This window comes from Nipponia nippon, unplaced genomic scaffold (assembly GCF_047370975.1).
Source record: "Nipponia nippon isolate SJK-2023a ecotype South Korea unplaced genomic scaffold, ASM4737097v1 scaffold_9, whole genome shotgun sequence".
Lineage (NCBI taxonomy): Eukaryota > Metazoa > Chordata > Aves > Pelecaniformes > Threskiornithidae > Nipponia > Nipponia nippon.
The window spans coordinates 32,984,776-33,009,640 of record NW_028262413.1 but is presented as its reverse complement, the minus strand read 5'-3'; the positions used below and the strand labels follow the sequence as shown (position 1 = coordinate 33,009,640).

Sequence of the window (24,865 nt, the reverse complement as noted above, 5' to 3'; positions counted from 1 at the left end):
ATTATGAATTACAGAAGTACATTCCTTAAATGATTAACCTTAATGTGTGCTAGCACCAACAATAAGATGCTCTATGAATCCCCAGACTTCATTAAAAAGATAAAAAAAACCCAAACCAACAGTTCTACAATTACTTGCTTTCTTAACAAAGCAAATGTCATATTAAAATTTCATCCAGAATTCAGTTAATCCTTCCACTTAGCCATATTGGCCAAGCAGATACCAGTTCAATTCAAAAAGGGAAAAAAAATTAAAGAAAGAAAGAAAGAAAGAAAGATACAGCAAGAGAGTTACCCCTCTAATAAAGCCAATACTCAAGAAGGAACCTCTGTCCCTCCTGTTCCTATCCTTAATCCTGAAACCCAGTCACTCTTCCTCAGGTAAGAAGCCTATCAGCATCCTGCTCTTTATCACCTGGGCACTTCCACACTCACAGAACAACTCTATTTCCTCCTCCTCAAATGAATCCTGCTGCTTCCTCCTAAAATCTAGAAAAATAATACAACAAAACTGGAATTTGGGGCTGAATCTGGCAAGGTAATGCACAAATCAAACAAACTGCTACACAGGGATAAAAAAGCAGCAGAAAACCTAGAGCAGCTCAGAACCCGTTAGAGAAACAGAATGATTTACTGGAGTGACTCAACTTCAAACCAGGTCAACAGTGAGGAAAAATGTGTTGGCTGCCAAACTGCTGTTCAGTGAACTGTCAGGATCATGCTGACAAGTTAGTTACCAGTCCTCTGTCACTAAATACCCCAAAGCGATCAGCTGGAAGTTAGCACCTGCGCTTGGCTTACATAAGACACGTTCAGCTGATCTCCACTCTGCGAGAGACAGTTGGGAAAACTGTGTTCTTGTAACACATTTAATTGGGGATTTCTGGGCTTTGACATTGACAACTTTCAAAATCAATAGTTTAAATGAGTTTGTTACACAATATTTAAACTTCATATATTAAAATTAAAACAAATGATAGGGTAAAATTTTCAAAAACATTCTGGTGATTTATTATTTACTTTATTCCTAAGAATAAAATGCAGCTGCCTGCTTAGAAAACCCGCTCTTAGGCATATAAACTCATTGGGTTCCCATAAGACTTAAGCTGCCAGGTGATCAGAATCTCTTTACAAAGTATGACGTAGGCTCTAAATCACTGCAGTGCTTTTGAAAACTGTACTATTATTAACATATTCTATCTTCTGATCATCATCATGTGAAAACATTGAAATGTTTGGGTTATAAAAAACAGTACCACAGACAATGCATCAGCAAACTGATAAATTAAATTGTTACTTAAAATATTCAAGCCATCTCAGCTACTTACAAGCTATCCTTGCAGCCTGGCATTAATAATGTCATTGTTGCCTCTGACCTGCCACATTACATTATCTTCATAATTAAGTGAGAATCCAGAGTAACAATTTTGACCGTGATAAAAAGATGGCCTTGAATTACAGCCATTAAAGAGACCCACAGCCTTTTTATTTAGGCATCCCAGAGGATTTATTAGGAGCAATAGCTTCAATTAAAAATCAAGATTCACTTATGTAAATTAGCAAAAGCAGGCACATTGTTTTAGTTAGGTAGACATTCTATGTATAGAGCAAAAATAGACGAATCTCTGAAAGTTTAGTTTCATTAAAAGAAGTCTGGGTATCCAAACATCTCTGGTTAAAAAATCAACTTGAAACACGAAAACAGAAAGCTTTCAATAAGCTCCCATAAATTTCTTGCTTTATTTGCCTCGCTCAGGTAACCGTGATAATTTTTCTCACGCTGTAATAACATACCAAATGGATCAAATTCAATACCAATAGAGTTACAAAATGAGGGATTTGGCTTCTTGTATCTGTGCTAGCAAGACATGCAGAAGAAGAAAGTCCTAGAGCTGTGTGAAGCAAGATTATCTCTGAATGTAAGAAGACATTCCAAGTATGTTGGTCTAATTGGTAGACAAATGTTAGGTTAGGTTTTTACTTTATTTTTATCATATCTCTTATCTTATAATTAGTCATTAAAACAACCAGTGGTCTAAAATTCCTCCTGCAAAACAAATGCTAAAGGAAATACCTGAAAGCTTATGCAAGCTTGAAAAATCCTCCAACCTAATTGAAATCACTGAAAAAAACAGGCAATTCCTTGCTCTCTCTACTTTATGCCCCCATTGTCCTTTTTTTCATCCTCTCTGTCATATTAAAAGGAAGTTTTAGAACAAATTGTCCATAATAAGTGTATGAACTAACTGTGATCTTTTAAATCTAGTTCAAGAAAAACACACTGAAAGCAATTTGCATTCACTCATGACAAACAAAACCCTTTTGATGTTACTGGAAAACAGGGGAGTTTTACTTTGAGAACTAACTATCACTAAAATCAAAGGCAGGTTTATTACTGGAAAAGTCTTTCCTCTGTGCGTGTGTCTATTTTCATTGCTACCACACAGCTTGTTCATACAAGGGTTACTTCAGATAACTACGCTGGGACCATTGGTCAGTCATTTATTCTGTCAGGTTCACATACGACTGTGGGCTATATTTTCTATGTATTACTTAAATATCTGATTGTAAGACATCCATTCATACAAATATGCCATCCCCACTCTGGTGATCAACCCAGCTCTGCAGCACTAGCTGTTCAGCAAGGCCTCATTTTAACCAAGTGCCAGGCACTGGGGGCTGAGACACAGGGCTTTAGACTTGCTTTTTCACTTTTCTTTACAACAGCCGGAGTGCACTCCTCTGCTTCACCATTTATGCTACTGACACTTAGTACACCCACTTACAGTCACTGGCTTTGCAGTCAATGTAACAACTAGACTGGCTGGTCTTCTTTTAAACCAGGAACGAGTAGGGAAAAGCCCCACTCACTTCGTCACAAACAATAACATCAGAAGTCCAGCTGGAAGAAGGACCCACTACTCCCACACACTTGGCCGTTTCAGCAAGCCTAGGAGCCAGCAGGCACTTTCTGCTGCTTACACTTGCCACGTTTGGAAAGTCAGAGCACGGTCTGCTCTGGGCTGCGCTGCCCATGCGGAAAAACCCGGCCTGCGTTCCTGAATACGGCAAAACCACAACCGGTCTTCTTCAGCACTTCGGACACGCAGTACCTAAGTCTGTATCTCTCTGTCTATGGGATCCAGATAAAATAGATCACATCTAGTGGTTTGAATTATTTGTGGTGAAATTTCCACCAAACATGTATTTAAAGTAGTTTCAGCTCCTCCCTCGGGAAGTCCACAGCTGCTCATCGGTGAAACAATCTGGTAGCTGCTTTGAGACTTCCTTTCAGTCCAGTAGGGAATCTCATTTCGAAAATCTCCCTGTCTCTGAAGGATCCATGGCCTCCAAATATGCTGTATTCTGACAACAAAAATTATTCATTTTTGTTTCCATTCTCTGAATGCTACCATTTGCGACACTGTCCTTGAAGGAGCTGTCACCAGCCATTTGGAGACAAACAGCATTTTTCACTGAGCCGTGACTGGCTGCCATTCTACGGAGCCGAGCACAATGAATTCCTCTTCTGTCTCTAGCGACTCACCATGGCATTTGCCCCTTTGTAGCCTGCTGTTGATATCAGTGCGCTGTGCTAGTATAAAGGAGGCAATTATAGAGAAAGGACAAGATCTCATTTAAAATAGAAGATGATACATGATGCTTGTTCCGCATGCTTGAAAAACATCAACTTCACCTTCACCAGTGATTAGTTAAAATAAATCATACATGGACTGATTTAATTTAGGAGATTTTGCAGGAGAAGCTTGGTGGGAATATTAGGGAATGTTGGTTCTATGCAATGTAAGAAATACAGTTGTAAATTTGCAATCCGTGCATCCCAAGACAAAATGCAGAGACCTGAAAAAATAAAAAATTCTTTCTCCCCTTAGCCACATTAAAAATGTATGTATTTGATGAACTGAAACTTAACCATTAGAATTCTAAAGGACAAAATTCAGTTTTCTCTAGCAGAAGAGTGCACCCTGACTACATTTTTTTTTTTAAATCTTATCTGTGGAAATTTGGCTTTGTAAGACTGACCTGTTTCATTTCCCCTGCCTCAACTATAACTCCAAAGTTTAAATGAATTCGCTCTCAGTTTTGATACAACATTATTTAGCATTGCCAGGAAAAAAAGTCACGTTTCAAACATATCTGTCTTTGAACAGATTAGAGCTTACCTTTATGGTCAAAGGCCTTATTAGCATGGTCTTTACAGATCAAATGACCGTTTTTGTGGAATTCATGTTAGCTATTTAAATTGTAGCAGATGGTACTTTTTTCAGCAAAGAAAAATTTCTAGTGTGTTGCTTTAGGACAAGATAAATAAGGTTGATCTTCAGATGCTTATAGATGAGGATCTGTTAAAGCTGCAGGCCTAAAATGCAGATTTCTTGTCAACTTTAATTAGCTTTTGTGAACCCTAAATTATGTAGTTATTTAAAATCAACCAGGGTGAAGAAAAGCAGTTTTGCCAACTTTCTGTTGTTCACACTCATGCAAAAAGATGGCAAAGGGACTCTGTAATGCTGTGAATTCTGCGTCAGCGAGAAATTAATGCCAAGCCCTGGAATTACAAAATGACTCAGAAGGACCTGACAGAGGCTGAAATGAGAGGAACAAGTAATTCCTTACACAGAAATCAAAGTGGAAATGTGCTAAGCGTGACATCAATGAAAACCCATGATATTTTTTGACAGAGAAAAGCACCTGTAGGGGAGATATGCTGAGAAATCTCTGCAGTTATTTGATTTGAGGTATTTCATTCACAATACCACAGTGGTATTGCCACTGTTGTTTAATAACTATGCTCACACTTTAATGTGAGTGTATGCTAACAGTAATAAAAGACAACAATGAATTTTTAAAGATGTTGGCATTATAAGAATGACCATGGGCCCTATTCATTAGTTACACAAATTCATTAGGCAAATTTTACAAATCCTTATTCTTCACATCTGAGCACTGTTCCGAAATGCTCTCTCTGTAGTTACTTTTTACAAAGTGGGAGGGCAGCAGCTTTGTTATTTTTAAACAACAGAATAGTTTGTGCTCTTCTTTATCCTTCCTAGCAAAAGACCATTTGGGGAATGGATCATTTTCTGGAAATCACACACTGGTGTGGGAGCTAATAATTTGGGAAGAGATTATCTTTGTGAACCTCTGTTCAAGATTGGATGTATAGAATATAAAGATTAATCACAAAGTTAATCAGATTTCAGATCACTGATTTGTCCTTCAGTAGAAAACTCAACATCAAAACTTCCTGCTACCTCTTGGCAAGGAAGAAGTAATATATTGTTTCAGGACATTGTACAGAAAAAAATCAAGGTCATCACATATACATTTTCCATCACTGAGACTGCTAGTTGTGCAAAATAAATGACAGAGAATAACTAATAACATGAGATGCAATTACTAAGGCTAGCTAAAAATAATTTAAAAAAATAGGTAACAATTAAAGAGGTAATTTAAGTCGAATAACATTCAGATAAACGTGGGCATGTCTCATCTACCATATGCTGTAAGTTACCATTTAAAATCCTAGCCTATTCTACCTTTTTCTCTAAAAAGAAGAAAAAGCAGATTTTTTTTCTGATATGGAAGTCCCTGTTCATTGCAGTTGTACAATAATTAGATCCAAGTCAGAAAGCACTGCAGTCACTTTAGTTGCATATAGGATAAGATAGTCACTTCTTCACTATCATCAGCCTAATCTCAGGGCTATCTTATCATCTTCTGTCACATTAGGAAGGTGCAGGCTTTTGCTCATCTGTAAATCTGTGCAAAGAGAAGAAGAGGATATTCCTCATGCTCTGGGATATTATCTGCAACATCTTGTAATGACTGCACAAGTCATTCTGAATGTTCTTCAGCCCTTGGTTCTTTTAACCAACCGATGTAGGAGATGAGCCTTATAAATGAAATTAGGAAGATACTCTTTGGGTATAAGCAAACATCTTACAATTATGATGAGGGTCTTTTCTATAGGCACGTTAATTCAGAATCCTGTAGCTGTTTCTCTAATAGCTCTGTGCCTCAGACTCTCAAAATAGATCTGAAATAGTACTTGTGTGAGGAGTTTTGCCTTTTGTACAAGGCTATGTTTACTTCTTTGCTTACCAGATAAAGGAACAATACACAGCATGCTGGTATTAGATACATACTATTACCACAAACATTTTCTTATGCCTGACCTTCATGTGAAGATATACAACCTCTGCATACTGTCATCTCCATGAATACATTGAGTAGTCACAAATAGACACACAATTGGCTGTGTCTAAATATGTCCAATGTATATGAGAAACAAACTGATATTAAGGGCTTGTTTATAATTTGGCGAACACCCAACTGTGGGAGGTGGGCTGGGAGACCCACAATAGTTTCTACAGCCTGTAATTGTAAAATGAACTTGCATTCATCGTTGTGTCAAAAAAGTTATTATCTGGGGAGGGGAAACAGCTCCCTCCAAATCACTGGGCTGGAAGCATACAACAGAAAGAAGAATTAAAGCTCAGAGAAGAGCAGATCTTATCTCTGGTGGGCATTGGAGGCAAAGAAAAGAGCCTCTGCTGGCCACAGACTGTACAGCTTGCTTTTAAGTTGTAAACCATAGACTTTTACAAAGATAACTTGTGCCATAAATGAAGGCTTTTAGAGGACTTCAGTATAGTGTTTGTTAACTTTTCTCTGCTAATATTTAGACTATCAACCCATATAAATATTTGTGAAATTAACTTGTAATAGCCAGGATGTCTACAGAAAGCAAACATAACCCCTTCCTGCTGCTTGTGTGCATTCACACCAGAATCTCTGACTAGAAAGGTAAACCCTTTAGAAGGAATGCACCTGATTGAACACAATTTAATCAAGGAGTTGGGCTGCTGATTGCTATTAAAGAATATCTAAAGAGGAGAATTTCTGAAGTGCCTATAAAATTTAATTTCCTAACATCAAAAACAAATCAGACCACCACAAACAAAAAATAAGTCAAGATTTATAAAAGAAATAGTTACGAATTATTCTTTCAGTGCTTATACTACTGGAATTTGGGGTTTCAGCACCATCCACTGGAGGGTTTACCTTTTGAGTCCTGTCACAGAGCCCTGAGCACCTTGGGCTGTGCATGCTTCTACAGTGCTTTCACTGCTGACCCTGCCTTCCCGACCCGGGGTGAGGCAGGTGTCAACAAAGCAATGTGCAGAGCAAAAAAATGAGCCAACAGCAGAGGTCAGCCATGAACTGTAGATTTCCTCTCCAGATTTCTTGCCTGAACAACTTAGGCTGTTCACTGTACACCCAGAAAGATCTGGGGCACCTGTGCCAAAACAGCAGGGGGTAACAGGAGCAGGAGGAAAGAAAACGAGTTTCCTTCCCAAAATGAGACAAGGCAAAAATCCAGGTACTAAGAGCACTGCCATGGGAGGGCTGAAGTACAAATGGATCGTAACACTTGGTTTCTCTGTGAACACCACAGAGCTCCCCTAGCAACTCACTCCTGTCCAAAAAGGCCTGTCCAAAAAGGCCAAGATCTCACAGAAAAATAAAACCACCACAAAACCAAAAGGAGAAATAATAAACTCAACCTAGATGGACTGTTAAAAAAAATACTTGAGAACTTAACAGTGTATGCCCCTACATCAGCTATGGCTTGGCTTTTGGAAAGTTACCATCGCCACTCGCTGGTTTCCACTACCCCTTGGTAAAGTTGTTCCGCACATTGGCTCATTTGAAAAGGGGAATGTTTGGGTCCTCCTGTACGTTACAGCTGGAACACATCATCCACCAACGTGCTGGGCTACTCGGGTTGCCCCCAGTTTTGTTTGGTCCTGTGCTCAACATTTAAAAATATTTAAAGAGTGACTACATAAATTAGGTCAGTGCTTCAGCCAAAACAGATTACCTGGATTTTTAAAGCTGAGAATTAACATGGACTAATAAACTGCTGTTTGTTGGGTTATTTGAAAAACAAGCATTTAGTTACTCCTTGAAAATGAGGACACTCTTCAATACCATTCTCCCTTAAATGCAGCTGTCTAGGACATTCATTTAATGCAGCAACTGGATTTGAAGGGCAGGGATTTGCACTGAAAGAAATAACTCAGGCATGGTCTCAAAAATGTGCTTAAAGTTGCAAATGGGAACCAGACAATCGACAAAATGCATTGAATTTTCTAGGCCTGCTTTCTAACTGTGGTGCATTATACCTACACCAGGCAGGATCTTGGGCATCACTATACTCTGTCATCTGTTTGTCAAGCACTAAACACAATGCCCCTCAGCTATGGTTGTTTTTCCCATATCTAGACGAAACATCTAGCACCTGAGCCCCCAGCCCTGCAGCTCTGCCGGGGATTTAACAGCCATGTGTGCAACATCATTTTGCCCATCTCCCTCCTCCCCAAAAGGTGACCGAAGCCAAATTCCTGGCTAAGGCCAGCAGGGACTGGCCCTGCCCTGGCTCCCCACCCTGGCTGCCTTCCCCTCCCGCTGCCCGGCTCGCCTCAGGCAGCGGCTATCCTGCCCTTTGGGCACTCTGCTGCCCTTTGGGCTAATTCATGCCTTCCACAGCAGCGGCCGCTGCTGATGGCAAAGGAGAATGACCGAGCACTTGGGCTGAGGAGGGGAGGGGAGCTGGGAGGGCAGCTCCGTGGCCCTCAGGGACCCCGATGCCCTTCGGCTTTCCGGCTAGCGCGGGCAGGGTGTGTGTCTCCCCCGCGGCGCCCGGGCACGCAGGCTGCCCCGCCGGCAGCCGGGCGGGCGGGCAGGGCTGGCTCCCCTCCCCGCCCCGCCCGGAGCAGCCTTCGCTCTTCGCGACTCCGTCCCGCCGGCGGGGAGGGCCGGCAGCCCGCGCCCCGCCGCAGCCCAGGCCGCTGCGGGAGGGCGTCAGCTGGCGGGGCCCGGGGACCGGCCCCGCGGGAGCGGGGAGGGCTGCGGGCGGGCTGCGGCTGCCCGCAGGGGAGGGGGCTGCCCCCGCTCTCGTCTCTATAACGCCGGGGCCGCTTTGCCCAGCGCACCGCGCCGCTCCGGCTGCGGTAACAGCCTGCCGGCGGCTCCGCTCCCTCCCCTCCGGCCCGCGGGCGCTCAAGGATTAGGGAAGGGAGGGAACTCCATCAGGAGGAGAGGCAGGGCGCGGAGGCGGGCCGTCAGCATTCCTCCGCTCCGCCTGAGCCGGCAGCGCCGTAGGGCGAGCTCCGGCGCGGGCGCAGGAAGGGGCCGAGCTGCCGGAGGTTCCCCGGGGCGCCGGCGGCTCCCGGCGGCCGGATCTGCGGCTCGGCCCGCACCGCAGCCCTGCTGGGCGCCCGCCCGCGCCGCTCGGGGCCGGCGAAGCTTGGCGGCGGGAGAAGCCGCTGCTGCCGTCACCCTCCCTCGCCGCGCTGGGTCTCCCGGAATGGGCCTCCAGGAGCTGGCGGTGTGGCTGCTGGCGGCGGCGGGGCTCGTGCGCGGTGAGTGGACGCCGCGCTCCCACGGGCTGCCGGCGGCGGGCAGCGCGAGCTGAGCGGGCAGCCGCCGGCAGCCAGGGCGGGATGCGGCAGGGGCGGGCGGGATGCGGCAGGGGCGGGCGGGAGGGCAGGGCAGGGCAGGGCGGCTGCCCCGGGTCCTCCGCGGCGCGGCGGGTCCCCGGCCCGTCGCCGTCCCCGTCAGCCCTCTCCCTGCGTCTCGCCGCTGCGGCGGGGGGCTGCCCTCTGTCCCGGGCCGCTCTGCGGGCTTGCCGGCGCCGGGAGCTGCCGGGGAGGGACAGGGGAGATGGACAGAGCAATGGGGATGGGGAAGCAAGCTCCCTCAAGACACTCAAATGGTGGCTGCTTCAGGGCAGAGGCTGGCTTTTTGTGGGGGGAGTTCAGGACTAGGACACAGGGAAGAGGAAAGTCCGTCTGGAGTGGGGACAGGAGGGCTCGCATCCAGGGGACCTGTTCCTACCCTGACCCAGATTTCCTTTCGTTCTAAAACTGCCTCTGCCCCTGGTCTACTCTGCTCCATCCATGTGGACCTGCTCCCTTGCCCTCCATAGAAAAACGCCAGAATAAAGACCCTCCCTGGATTTGAGGTGTAAGAAGGACAGAAATCCCCGAATATTATAATGTATATTAATGTAGTGCCTATCATCTCTGCCAGGAACCCTGTACTCCCACTTTATTCATAGCTGCATGAACAGAGGACAAAGCGGAGAGTACTTGCCCCAAAGAGTTCTCAATCTGAAGCAGTCTGAGAGCAGGATTCAGTCTAACCTGTGGCCATTTTCCTCCCATTGTCTTGCTGATGCCCTCTGCCATATCTGTGTTCTGCTTTTCTGGTTATAGCTTTGCCAGGACAGGTGTCAAAATACAGGTAGTGTATTTCCTCTTCATCACTTCTTGCTGCTGGACCAAAGGGTGCGTACGTTGACGAAGCATCATTAGCATTTAGAATTTATCACTCCTGGCCGGCCAAGAAATGATCAAAGAGGGAATCCCCCTTACAGGCTGGGATGAAAAGAAAGAGGGATACGTTTGTGAGAAGATTTTGTCGAAGTAGCTAATGAACTATATGAATTACAGTGTCATTTTTCTGGGAATGCAGCAGGTAAAATAACAGATACATAATATCTGATAGCAGGAAAAGAGCGTATGTCCTAGCCTTACTTTCTGATGTAGAATCCTAATTATTTGTCTGTTTATTTCTGTGCCCAAAGAGTCCCTGCAAGGAGAGTTCCAAAGGAAGCTTTACAAGGAGCTGCTGAAAAATTACAACCCTCTGGAGCGACCAGTTGCAAATGATTCCCAGCCGCTCACTGTCTATTTCACTCTCAGCCTCATGCAGATCATGGATGTGGTGAGTCTGTAACCTTCTAGGAAACTGTGTCGTGGATTTTTCCTTCCTAGAATGGAGATTTGTAATAGTGAAGGAAGACTGCAAGATATTGGAAAGCACAAGTAATTCAAGACACAATACCAAATTTTGCCTGCCTTTTTAAAGAACTAAACTTAAAAGTAAAGTGCCTCTTTCTTAGATCTCTTGTCAATATTTCCCAACCTTCTTAGCAGTATGAAACATTTAAAGTGAAGCTCAAACTGCATACTTTGCCTTTTGAATCCTTAACTGTACTTAGAACCAACAAGAAGTGTAGTCTGGGGGGGGATACGCAAGACCAAAGTTCTTGATTTCTGCTGGTCACTGAAGAGCTTCTTATTTTTGGAGATGTGGGGGAGAGAAAGGGGGTGCCCTGGCCAAAATCCAAGTTATATTATTTCTTATCTTATTTAGACAAGATTGCTACATTCTATATGCTTAAATTTTAGCTGCTCTATTTGCAACCACAGTTGTTTGGTATATCAACAGATACTCCTGTGCAGTGCTTGGCAGGCTTGTAAAATGCACTGTAGGATCTTTTGGGTCCAAATATGAGTAATTTAAGCTTCACTCTGTCACAGTGGCACAGAGATCAAACTCTACATGCAAGTGGGTTTACAGTATTCATTTTTACTGAATTCAACTAGCTATGGCCACTAATAAAGAAGTTAATTACTTAAAACTAGTAGTTAACCTCAAAATGCCATTATCTTTCCATCAGATGCTTAAAGTTCGAGGCACAAAAAATTAAAAAAAAGAAAGAAAGACAGGATTATTCATGACAAGTGGCTTGCTTTCTGTTCCCTTACAAGCTGCCAATTGCCAAAATCCAGACACTGTTCGTTTAGTATCTAAAGGTCAGCACACACAGAGAGAACTCTGCAGGTTTAAATACTCATAGTTTCTATGCACATTTTTTGCAAGTTTTAGATTTATTAGACCTAAGGTGAAAACTAGGATGCGTATTTCCGGTGTGATATTTACTATTTGCTATAGTGAGAGTAGGCAGTTGTAGTCAGTGAGCTGTTTCAGTGTCAGTGCCACTAAAGCCAACAGGCAAAATATGTCAGTTCTATCCTTGTCTACAGCAGTTGAGTTTTAATCTATCTGATACCAGCGAGCAGAACAGAAGCTATATGGAGTCATATATTCTTTGAATGATGGCAAGGGAAGAATATGTGTTATGTAGAGTGCAATAATTTCAAAAGCTGTTGGCAGATTGAACTTCATGCAGACTGTGGCTGTACTGCACGGGAACCTGAGAGCTAGGAGAGGACAGCCAGGCATGGCGGTCTACCAAAACTTTGGCATCTACCAAAACTTTGATGTGAGACAAAAGCCTGTACCAGTGGGCTGATGTAACAGATGACACTAACATCCCGCTAACTGTATGTGGGTGTGCTTTTGTTATTAATGATGTTTATTACGGGTGGGCATAGAGATTTTGAAAAAAGGGGATCTCCTCACGCTGAACACTCTGCAGACAGAAGTAGTAGGTGACTCCTATCACAAAGAGTCAGTCTAAATAGACAAGTAAGCAAGAATGCCTTTGGACAATCAGAGACAACAGAAAAAGCATAAAAGCAAGCAACAACACAAAAGGAATAAATGATACTGTGTTAATAAGGGATATATTAATTTCAGCATTCATCTTCTAATTGGATTCCTTTAGAATGTGTCGAGGTAACACAAAGAAAGAGGCATTCGAAGGGCAGCAGGAGTCATGAGGACAGGGCAGGTCAGAGGAAAGCAAGAGAAGAAAGCTGAAGTGAAGAGAACGAAGGGCAGCATGGACAGACTGCTTCAAAGGTCTGAATGCCTGAAGGTCCCCATCTGGGCTACTGCTGCAGCTATTCTTGCTGGCTCAAACCTTCACGGGTCTCCTGCCATGTACGGCAGGGAATGTGGAGGACAGGGCAGAAATACCACTTAGTTCTCTCTTGGCCCCATATTGTCTGTGTGACGGAGCTTTGTTCTAGCTCCTCTTTCCAGTGCATCAGGCCCCTTAGTGGCTTCTGCAGCAGCTCCTACTGGCTAGAGCTTTCAGTTGTAGCTATACATTCTGTGTATCACTGGTTTTAGTTAGATTTTTATCTTCGGTAGTAATAGGCCAATACGTTCAGGAAAGCTTAGCCAGTCTGTTCAAGGCCTGTTCAAACTGAGCACCTCAACAAAACTTCACATTTTAATGTATCTCTGCAGAACTCAGCACAGTACATGGTGCTTCAACTGAATCTTAAACCAGGCTTCAATAAAACCCCTTCCCAACCATGGACTTAAGTTTACAAGGCCTTCTTCTGTAGCTCCCTTTTGGGAAATGACCTACTGCTGCAGCATGTGCCTTCACACAGCTACTGGAGGATCTTTTGCTTTGGTACAGGACAGCAGAGTTCCCTTCAAAGGATTTTTGTGCAACTCTTTTTGTACAACTGTGTTCAGGAAACATTTCTCTAGTGCTTAGTTTATTTTGATAACCAGGACAAAAACCCTGATGCTGTGGGGTTTTTGTGGTTCGTTTGGTTTTGTTGTTGTTAGCACTACACTACATACAATTCGTTTCAGAATTATTTCAGAACAGGAGAACTCGAAAAAGCACTTTGATGCAAAATAAAACAGGGCTGTGAACAGACCAATTTTTTCCCTGGCTTCAGAAATTGCACTTCTGGTGTCATTCTGTATATTGGCTTGAATATGTTAAGCTAACGTGGTTTTAAGTATTAACCACCCTGGGAAAGGTCTGTTGTATGGCCAAACCCTCCTAATGATGACGCAGCTTTCAGAAGCCTTCTTTACATCATCAAAAATGTTTCCTGGATAGAATAAGCTGAATGCCTGCGAGACTTTTTTCCTACTTAAATTGCATCTATACTATAAAGGTTTCTTTTGCATTTCTATGAGTTGATAGTGGGGCTCTTCCTCGCACTCCTGACGTGGCTATAACCATGTCCTTGACTACTGTATGAACAGTTGGCTGGTGGAGACACAAATGGCTACAGGCCAGCAGGCAGTCAACTTCACAGAGTTAATTTCTTCTGGAGTTGTCAAGTTTAATTAAAAACCATACCAACTGAAGGGCAAATATCCACAGATCACTAGCCTGTCTGGGTACAGTCAATGACTGGCAGTCTTGGCTAATATGGTTCAAAAGGGAGTTTTTGATCCTACGTGCTTTTCAAAAAAATCCCTACATAATCAGTAAGAAGCCATAGTTTTTGTACTGGTAGTTTAGTTACAGCTTATTCTGCTTGCTATAAAACTGACTTCTTTCTCAGAGATCTGGGCTTGACAGGCAAAGAAAGAAACCAACCATGGAGTAAATTAAGCTTCACACTATAAAACAAATGAGTTTTCTTCATTGTCAACAAGAAGCAAATGCTGGTGGGAATGACAGCTACTTGCAATAACAATTACTGGTTTAACAAGCTAGAAACAAAACATGTCACCATCATACTTTCCTGTAGTTTATATATTCACTTTAATGGCTTCTCAGCTGCTAGAAGCTGTACTGGGAGTTACACCTATCCAGAGCAGATCTGTCAAATCCCTGCCAGAACAGATTGAGCCAGGCTGGATCCTGGCTGCTGCTATTCCTTACTTGAAGTCTCTTCCATTCCACTCTGACTTTGCTGATAGGAAAGGGGAGACAGTATATGAAATCTTTTCCAAATACAGTGCATGTTTCCTACCTTACATTTTTAGTTTAACCCTTTCCTTCTAAAACTAGCAATTATTTCTATCCTATGCTTGCAGATATGTTTTTCTTTTTATTGGTATTGCATATTAATATGCATGCTAGTATCAGGACTACATAATGAGGGACCTGTAAGTGCTGATTGCCCCAACTTAGTTTAGTCCACTAGAAAATAGAGTTAATGAACTGTCTAACGAGAATGCAAGCTGGCATAGTAAATGATACAAAGTGTTGCCAAACGGGGAGGGACAACACTGGCAGCATGAGAAAAATGCAATTTGGGGAAACGTGAGTGAAGAGTAGAGCTAGGAAACTGCAGGAGTGCTTAGAGGAGAAGTGGGAATGCATGGTAGACATGACAGACAGCAGAAGAGTTTGGAAGAGAGGTGGAATTTAGGTGGAAGAGGATGGGGGGCGAAATGGAAAGAAAGAGGTTTGAAAAGAGTGGATTTAAAAAAAGCTTCAGTGTCAAGTTAATAAGAACTTTCAAGAGAGAGATCCGAGGTATCTTTCAGTTTCCTTTATTCCTATATTCCTTAATTGAAAAATCACTGCTCTTAAACGTTTGCAGACAATCTTGCAGTTAATCATCCTGAAGTGAAAACAAAGTGGAGACAGCCAACTGGCCAGAAGTGCCCTTCAAGGACATTTGAGTTACTATAATATCAGAAGATGGAATAAGAGGTTTCTTTTGCTTTTTATAATTGTTTCCATTTTCTTGAAATGAGAAATGCCAAGCAATTTGATGAAAGAAATGAAAAATAACCTACTTTCTCTCTGATTTGCTGAAATCTTGTTGCAAAACTCCTTGCAGGAAAGCAATGTATATTGAACGAATAGGCTGATAACAAACATCTCTCTGGATCTGAATCAGAAGATGTTTGGAAATATCTGACTTAAGAAAACTAAACAAAATTTAAGAATAAGCACAGAAGGAAAATCTTAGCAGACAAATACTAAGGGTATCTGCATACCTTAGTGGCAGGAGAGGAAGAGGCGTTAATGGATGATCACAGATGGTCAAGGTCATAGCTTCAGTACAATGTCAAAAAAATAAGGAACATGACATAGAGAAGCTACTTATTTTTCTCTACATCTCACCTCATGGAAAACCCACTACCTGCACAAAAAGTTGGTCTTTGGCCTCTGCCTGTCTAGTATTTCAGTGTTGGCATGGAGTATGAACCTAACCTATGCTTAGGAAAAACTTCCAGCATGTGCGTTTTTGAGAAACAGATTCTTGAAATATGCTGATATTATATAATTTCCACACTGGATAAAATGACAGCCACCACTTTTTTAAACACTATGTAGAGGCAAGCACCTTCTAACATTCTTATTTTCTCTTATAACATCCACCCCAATAATAACATCAGAGGAGAACATTCAGCTGCTACCTATTGGTTTAGAGCAAACACTAGGAATAGACACAGCAGCAGTGCTGTTCTCTACTCTGCTACGTCTCCTGCAGAATAGTGAATGGCATAGAAAAACAAATACAGTGATCACGAAGGTATTAATTTTGTGCCTAGCCTGACATTTTTACAGTAGACATATTTGTATCTACTGTAAATTAACACAAGAGAAATATATCTGAGGGAATTCCATCCCCAAAAGTCAGAAGATGAAACCTTAGAAATTAATGCAAAATGATCATGCATTTACACTGCAAATTACTGCTTAGAGACACAGATGTGAAGAACTGGAATACATTGAGATACACAGTGATAGTTCAAACTCAATTTTTACTGCTATCTAAATGAGTAGAAGAATCCTACAGTATTATTTTAGTTTGGAAGGGGCTTCCAGAGGTCATCTAGTCCACCCTCCTGCTCTAAATATGTCTAATAGATCACGTTACTCAGGATTGCGTCCAGTCAAGTACTGAACACTTCCACGGAGAGAGATTCCACAACCTCCCTGGACAACCCGTTTCAGCACTCAACTATCATCATGGTAGACTTGTTTTCCTAACATCTAAGCAGAACTTCCCATGTTCCAACTTGGGAACAACACTAAAAACCACTTCTAGAAACTTGAGGCACCTTTCCTTCTTCAAAAAAATTGGGTACAGGGCACAAAGATTCTTTTGGTGAAGTATGCCAGATTTCTTGACTATTTGCAGCAAGGTACATATTTTTATTTTAATAAAGCCTCTTTGAATAACATTCTTAGCAGAACACTAGAGAATAAGGCCTTTGTAAACCCACATGGCAGAACTGGTTAGAAAATCTTAGAGTAGTTGTCAATGGTTCACTGTCAAAATGGTGAGATTCCCCAGGAACCTATACTGAGTCAGTGTTTTGATTTTATTTCACCTGGAAGATAGAATAAGTAATATTTTTATTAAATTTGCAGATGACATAAGTTGGGGGGGGGATTAGAGAATACTGAGGGCAAAACTAGAATTTAACATTGTCTTGTAAAAGTAGAGTAAAAGGACTGGTTTGACCCAATTTGATGCATGTTTTTTTCAAAGCCTAGATTATGTGAAATTTTGAGCACTATATTTTAATAAATATTTGGATGCACTGGAAATAATCCATCTGCTGGAGGCTTTGGTTGGATTGAATGAGTTTAATTTGATGCCTAAGTGCTTTCTTAACTGGAACCAAAGACAGATCAGTACTGCCTCTGTATGAGGGCAGAGATTTGTATTATTTTTATCATTCATTCAACTATAATTGTAGTCACAGTCCAGACTCTCCCTGTGCAACATGATATGCAAACACAGCTGAAAAGAGCATCTTTGTTCCAAAACATTTACAAACTAATTATGTTGTGATAGACTAGATTCTTTTAACATCAGAATCATTTATATCCTAACTGTTGACGCGTACAAGACAGTGTTAAATAAAACTTTAGCATAAAAATGCTAAAGTTAAGACTAGAAGAATTATTGCATTGGGATCAGACCAATGGCTTTCTGATATTAGTTTTCATTAATATGTCTTCTTAGATTTTTCTAAGGAATTTCAGCAATTTTACTCCGCAACTGTTGAAAACATTACTGTGTCCTGGGGCTTTCTGGTTTGAATCTACAGTTTATACCAACTTTCTGTGTGGAACTAGGGGCACCATTTTGTGAGCATCCTAAGCTGATGTCAGCACTCTGCTGCTGAAAGGGATGATCTCACTAACTTCTGGCCTCATGTTCCTACCCACCCTGCTGGCTTGTGCCAGTGCCTCTGGGACTCAGCAGTTAGCTGTATCAATTTTTTGAGTAGTCATTTTTCTAGATGACCTATGGTTAGTTTGGATTTAGATTAGCTTAAACTGCTCACAAACCTCTACCCGTGGTGGTTCTTCACTTAAAATCTGTCGCGTATTTAGCAAAAAACCAAGCTAGTTCCATCTCTATCTGAGCCAAGCTGCTAAACTTGGGAAAATGCTGGATCAATACTATCTTAGCTGGTGACTTCTGCAGCAAGACTTATGGTGACAAACATTTTGGTGGGTATGAATGTGTCCATTTTGGTCAACTCTGATCATAATATTTTTGTTTTACTAGCAGAAGAATCAACATTTAATAAATTATTTAAGAAGATGAATTTAGTTATTTATCTACCTGAATATTCAAGTTCTTACTTATGTTGCGTAACACCATTTAGTCAGAAACCTTTCATGGTTCCTCCAGACATTTACTAGCTAATTAAATCATTGACTACACAACAGTTTTCACTTATTTTCCAGTTTCTCCTGTTTCTTTTTTTAATTTCTAGTTAGGGGAAAGAAAAGTGCTGAATAGTTGTTTGTATGTAGTGAGCAGCAGCAGAATCTCAAGAGAAATCCTGTTCCTTTAGGCTGTGCAACTCACTTGTACAGACCAAAGGAAAAATGAAAGCATGCAAACTTTTTTATGTTTATCTGAACTCAGTCAAAGTTTGCTCATCCTACATTGCCCTTGGTTACTTGGATGACTTAGATTTATATATTCAAGGGCTTTCGTCGTTGTTTAATTTTACACAGTGTGATACAGTTGACTTGAGTGACTTACATACAGTGCTTAGCAAAGCCTCTGCATATGACTCTGCAACTCAGTATTTGCAATCAAGTACCCTGGACCCACCGAGCAAGACAGTAACGTGAAATATCTTGAAATTTTAAAAAGAAAATTATGCTGTCGTTCAAAGAAGCAGAACGGCTTCTGTAAAGAAACAGACTATAAAACAAACATCTCCCCCGCAAAAAAAAAAAAAAAAGAAAAAAGAAATTTACATCTGGAAAGATGAATAAAACCACCAAATCAAGAGGCTCGTTGAGAAACGGTGCTAAAGAAGTTCCTAAGCTGTTTATCAAGCCTCAGCAGCCTCTTTGCAAACAATGGTTGTGGCAGAAGCTCATCAAATCTGCATTATTCTTTTAATTTTTAGCATTCATTTGTGTACATTAGAAAAAGTCTCTCCAAGCTTTATTTTCCTCTCCCTTTGCTGCTTGATCTTTATTCCCTCCATGCTAAAGGGAGAAACTATTTTCACTTTCATCTTGCAGCCATTTCCATTCTACCATGATTTATTCCTGAGAGTTCAGAAAATTGGAACAGTGCTGGGATGTGCTTTCCGATATTTTTAGTTAGTTTAATACCTATGAAAGTTACTGGATTATAACAGAAAACAGAGTATTCTGCTTCCCCATGAAATATGAAGAACAGATCTTTTCAAATAACAGTCTAAAATATTGTGATAATTGATCTATTTAAATAAGCAGACACCACTCTCCCTACCCTACTGTGGTGAGATACTGATATACTAAGAGAAACTGCAACATTATTTCTGTGATATTTGTCCATTTTTCCTGTGCTTCTAAATATCTTCTGGCTTTTTTGACTATTTTTTCCTTCAGCATCTTTCTTTTACCTAGTCTTCTCAAACAGTGTTAGATCTGGAAAGATATTTTAAACACAGTCTCTGTTCTGTAGGACGGAATGTGAGGCAATGAATTTAAACTAATTTAGGCAGTTTGCAGGAAGGAAAAAGGGACTGACTAAAGGCTATAAAAAACCTCCTGATAATAGTTAACTGGAGGACATTAGAGATGTTCATTGTATGTGAACATCAGAACTTCTGTTCTGCTTTCTGGTTCCACAGGAGAGGTCTTTGGAATTGTAATACAAATCAGTTGGGGTTTTTCTGTTTGTTTGTTTTTTAATATGAGTAAAGCAAAGCAGTTTCTCTAACATTTTTCTCATACGTTGTGATATAAATAATCAGCACGAATCATACAAGCTCAGTACTTAATTTCTTTGTTTTCTAACTACATTGGTATGGATGCCGTATTAACTTAAAAAAGTGAGTAGACATCTACAGGTGTGCCACTTGTGATGAAGAAGGTTTGCATCCTTACTGTGAAGAGTATGATTAAGGTCCTAGAAAATAAATTCTCTTACTAGACCAACAGAATTTGCAAAGTCACATCATCTAGTAATTATTACTAGTCCTTAGTATCAGCTAATAAAACAAAATTACAGCACAAGACATAATTTCTGGAAGTCAGGTCTGGCTAAGTAATACTTGTTCTTATACAGAGCTTTTAATTCACAGAAGTTTGGGGACTGAAATGAATATACTCCCTGTAATATTCAGAATTGTTCCTCTTTTTAAAAAGACTATATACAGTTAAAATGACAATATTTCTGTCATGTTCAAGTACTAGACAATACATCATGTCACTACTTAATACCCACATTCATATCCTTTGTTTTGACCAGTATGGATCAGCTTGTTACAGTCTGTGGAAATTTGTATGAAATGTTTGAAACCCCCATATCTTTCTTTAGCAATGTTCCTGTCCTCGGATAGCACAGCTACACTGATCTGCATTGGCTGAGGATCTGGCTCCATAAAGTACAAGTAAAGTATTAGATCAGCATTGTTAAACCTTCTTTGCCTGTTAAATTACTTCCCTGCTGCCAGGCTCCTGGAAGACCTGCAGGTTCAGTCCCAGCCGTGGCATGAGCCGATACACTCTGTGCAGTCTAGTCTCTCTGCTTGTCTGCTGTGGTTTTTGTGCACACACAGAGTAATTACATGCTCTATAAACCTGGTGCTTCTTGGGAAAGCCTGTTTTACTGTGCACGTGAAGATGGGAGTTCACTTGGTTCTTCCTGGATTTGATTTGCCTCTGAGTGCAGTGTCAACGCACACTGAGGAAGGAGTTCAAATGCAGGCGGTTGCCCCTGCTGGACCCATTTCTTTTCTGGAAAGGCTACTGGAAGTGCTGTGGGAAGATCCTGTGGGCTGGATGAATTATTTGGGGGAACGCAACCCACACCTAACCATCATGGCCTCTGCCCCACTCCTGTAACGTGATCTGTGTGGGTCCACAAGTTGGCAGGAAAGGTGCTGCAGCAATTTCAGGGATGACGGCCAGGGAAGGCAGGAAGTGCTGCTAAAGCAACGCACCTAACCTCTAACACCATCCTTGCAAGCACCTGTCTTACCAGAGGCGCTTGGGGACTAGATTAGATTACCAGTCATGGTTTAACATTTTTAAATGGTAGTCCTGATAGGCTATGGCTCCTGAACAATTGACTAGGCGGTGTTCTGTTTCCGTTCTGTTTCATTTTAAGGCCGTATTCTCAGACCTGTGCAGATACAGTGCCTGCTTTTCTCTTAGAACACTATAAAAAGTTTTCAGTAATTTACAAATCTAATAGTGCTGACAGCAGTTGAACAAAGTATTGTCAATGGAGTGCAAGCAAACACTTTTCTATCTATGAACAGCATATTAACATAGAAACATTCAAATGTTAATTACTTCAAATTTAGATGATACAGATGTGAATTCTTCGGTTTCTCCTGAACTCCTCACCACGTTCGCCTGAATAGACTACTAAACAATCCAACTGTTCCCAATCTAAATATATCTACGAGTGACAAAAAAGGCAAAAAAAAAAAGGAAGATGATCTCACAATGGGTTGGCAGCAGGGAGCATATATGTACAAGCGCTTCAATAGAAAAAGAAATCTTTTAAAATTCACTTACAATTTTAATTACTTAAATAATTTATTTTTAATGTGTTAAGTAATTTATTTTGAGTTTTTAATTTATTCAAAATTAAAAGAATTATTTCCCAAGAATAACCAGAAGAAGCCTGAAGTAAACTTATATTTGGATTTAACCTTCATTTATGCTTGCATGTTCATGCCTGTTATCTGAAACTAGAATTTGATTTGTAAGAAGGAAAGGCTGTTAACACTGGCTTCAACAACAGCTAACTGGGAAGTGCTAAGAACATGGCATGAAGCCGTGTTACTGCTCATTGGCAGCACCATAAGAATATGATATTTATCCAGTTCATCTCTCCAAAATCCTCTGGTAGTGATGTGAAGCCATATTTGCATGGCCTATAATCACGTCTCCATATTGCTTACACGATCCTCATGGTGGAGTAGCCTGAAGGGAAGATGATTGATAACCATGTGCAGAGTTGGTGGACCCACGCACATGTTTAATTATACAGCACTACTACTTTGGACTTTTATTGGCTTGTTTTCTGCGTTCAGCCGTGAGTATTAACATATTTCTGTGGTTGGCATCCCCATAATTATACTCAGGAACTACACAGTTGTGTCGGTTAAGTATTTGAGAGGGAAGAAGCAGGCCTTTTACCCACTACCACCAATGCTACTAAATGCAAGAATGAAGACAGAAAAAATAATGAGCATTGGTAAGTTTGACTGAACCCCCCACTAAGCTCAAGAAATTCAAGTAAGCATTTTTATGGATTTTGGAGTGCTCACTCCATCTCTGACCCCACCAGACAGAAATGCTCTTTGCATAGGAGAGAGTTTGCTCTTTTGTGTTGCAGAAAACAACAGCCTGAAGGACTGTGTAGGTGTTCTGACATTTCAGTCATGACGCTTGTTGCATTTGTGAAGAAAGAGACACACAGTTGATTTTCATCACTATATTCCTCTCAGCCAAGCTCACGGTTTCTCAGTACCTTTGTCAGTGATTCTTTACAGGCATTAAAGAGAAGTGGGGACCATATGGATTTTTAGGGAAAGTTGAAAATGAAGACCCTGTAAAAGAGGACTCTCAAACCTGTCCCTCAGAGGATGTAGGGTAAGGAATAATGAGAATTTCTGTAATGCTGATTCATCCTGTCTTCCTGAGTTATTAAGGTGCCTTTGTAATACTTCTGTGTCAAGAGCTGCAGAGACGTTCAGCAGGATAAGCAATGTATTTTGTACTATATCCTTCTCCAGGGAATTTTTTAATTGCCATGGTGATGTCTGTGCTGTATCCTAGATTGAACAGAGACCCCAAGACATCAAGGATAATGGATTATGTTACATATCACAGGAATTTTGGAGCTACTCCTTCTTGCTTAATTTGCCTACGCTTGGAAAGATGGAGATAAGATAGTATAGTTAGGGAGACTGTCTGGGATGAGTAATGGCACTTTGCTACCTGGTCCTCTGAAGCTGGCTTTAACTATGTCCATTGGTAGTGGACAGAGCTATTCCTTATGGGTGTGTCCTAGTCAGATGCCGCTATCTCTTTCGCTCTCGTGTTCCTCAAAGGTTCTGCAGTTTCAGCATGTGAACTGATGCTAAAACATGGGCAACATGCTCTGGTCAGGTGTGGAAATTTCTGTTGCTATTATTCACAAAAATAGGATAGAAGAATGCCAGCAGCAGGCTGGTGCTGGAGCTGTGTGCTCTGATCACACGAAGGGAGAGGAAGAGACAGCTTTGTGTTCAGCTTCTTGTTCTTCCATAACTTTCTTTTCTCTCCTTGAAGAAATCACTCGCTTTCCTTCCACTTCAGTTTGCTAAATATACATGCTGTAACAGCATTTCCGTATGACTTATGAACATTTTGAGGAGAAAGGCTTAGTAAAAAGTCAAATTAAAGTTGATTAGCAAGACTAAAAATAGAGGCAAATCCTTCAATATAATGCTGTCCTGGCATTACTGGTACATCTGGGTGTAACAGCCTGACCTTTCAACTTCTGTGTTTTGCAGCTAACCTCTAGGCAAATAAATCAAGTTCAAGAGCTTTGACTCCCTCTGGTTTTAATGCTATCTAAGGAGTGGGGCTATGGGGGCTCTATTATTCCCTCTTAGCCTATGGAATGGTTGGTAGTTCCCAGATCCCAGCATGTGTTCAGAGCTGGGATGCCTGTCTGTGTCAGACTGGCAATGATAATCAGCACCTAGAGCCAGTATTTAACACTAATTCAGGGTTCAGTCCTCTCAATGGGAGTCTGCTGTGGAATACAGTGGAATCAAGAATTATTTGTAAATAAAGCAACAGAACACAGTTATTACTTTGCATGCTTGCAATAAATGTAACTTTAAGTTCTATGCTATATTTAATAATTGAACTGAGTGAAACTTAGAGTGAATCATGGGAATTCATAAGATAACTTGAGAAAATGCAACCTCCTCCTCTTGCTTTTCAGAAGAATATTTTTTTAACACAAGATGTGCTGAAGTATGTTATTAGCTATGCTATACTCTGCTCATTCCGTACGCCCAATCCCTGCTTGTCTTTGCAAAGATGAATGTGTTCGAATCTAAATACAATCTCTTGTTAACAACGATGTACTGAAAAAAAAGAAAAAAACTTGCTATTACGATTATGTCCCCATGGTAACAGAAATGGTACATCATGAGGCTCTTACACATATTTATAATGTCTGCTTCTTTTCTGTGAAACTCAGTGAAAATACATCTCAAGCCCAGTGCCAGGACAAAGCCCTATTACAGTCAATAGTAAGCACAACTGTCAGACCTTGTCAGAGTATATATGGAACAGAAACACATTCCCACATTTTAAGGAGGTTCCTCGCACAGATGCTCTGCCCAGACTTAAGATGGCTCTTCTGTGGTCTTTCTCCAGCAGCTTTTCTGCTGCGTAAGAGTTGCATCCATCTGGGAAGACTTGTGTATGTTTTGAGCAAAATCTGCCTTTCTTTAAAGCAAGATAAAGTAGTTGGGGAGAGAATAAATGCTTCTTGCAGAAGCACGTAAGATTAGTTGGTGTGGAGAAACCACTGGAGTTTTTCAGACTTGCAAAATAGAGCACACATGGCACAATTAAAAAAAAAACCAAACAAACACACACCCCACCCCCCCACCCCACCCCGATTTCACCTGAATTGTTAAGCAAAGCAATCAGACTCCTCATCTTGGTCTCCAAACTCAACCTTAATGCAGGTAAAATTCAAATGACATTTTTCTAATCTTTATTTTAAAGAAAAAATTAAGATATTCAAATGGCCAAAAATGAGCATCTACTCCTATCCCAGTAGTACAGAATGCTTTAGTAACATTGTAGCATTTTAACTCTAGAAACCGTTAAAACTTTCACAGAACTGCCTATAAGC

The 24,865-nt window shown here is 41.2% G+C and overlaps 1 protein-coding gene across 3 annotated transcripts in view; it reads left to right on the top strand.

Moving 5' to 3' along the window:
* Nucleotides 1-9,159: 9,159 nt before the first annotated feature.
* CHRFAM7A (CHRNA7 (exons 5-10) and FAM7A (exons A-E) fusion) overlaps nucleotides 9,160-24,865 on the top strand; it is a 46,446-nt gene continuing 30,740 nt past the window's right edge. For 2 of the 3 annotated variants that reach the window (XM_087745083.1, XM_087745082.1), the window contains exons 1-2: nucleotides 9,160-9,451; nucleotides 10,678-10,817. In XM_087745083.1, the coding sequence (XP_087601209.1) occupies nucleotides 9,397-9,451; nucleotides 10,678-10,817 (195 nt within the window). In that variant the 5' untranslated portion in view covers nucleotides 9,160-9,396. Of the gene's footprint in view, nucleotides 9,452-10,677; nucleotides 10,818-20,302; nucleotides 20,376-24,865 lie in introns of those variants that run through there. The other variant, XM_087745084.1, reaches the window with a different exon arrangement.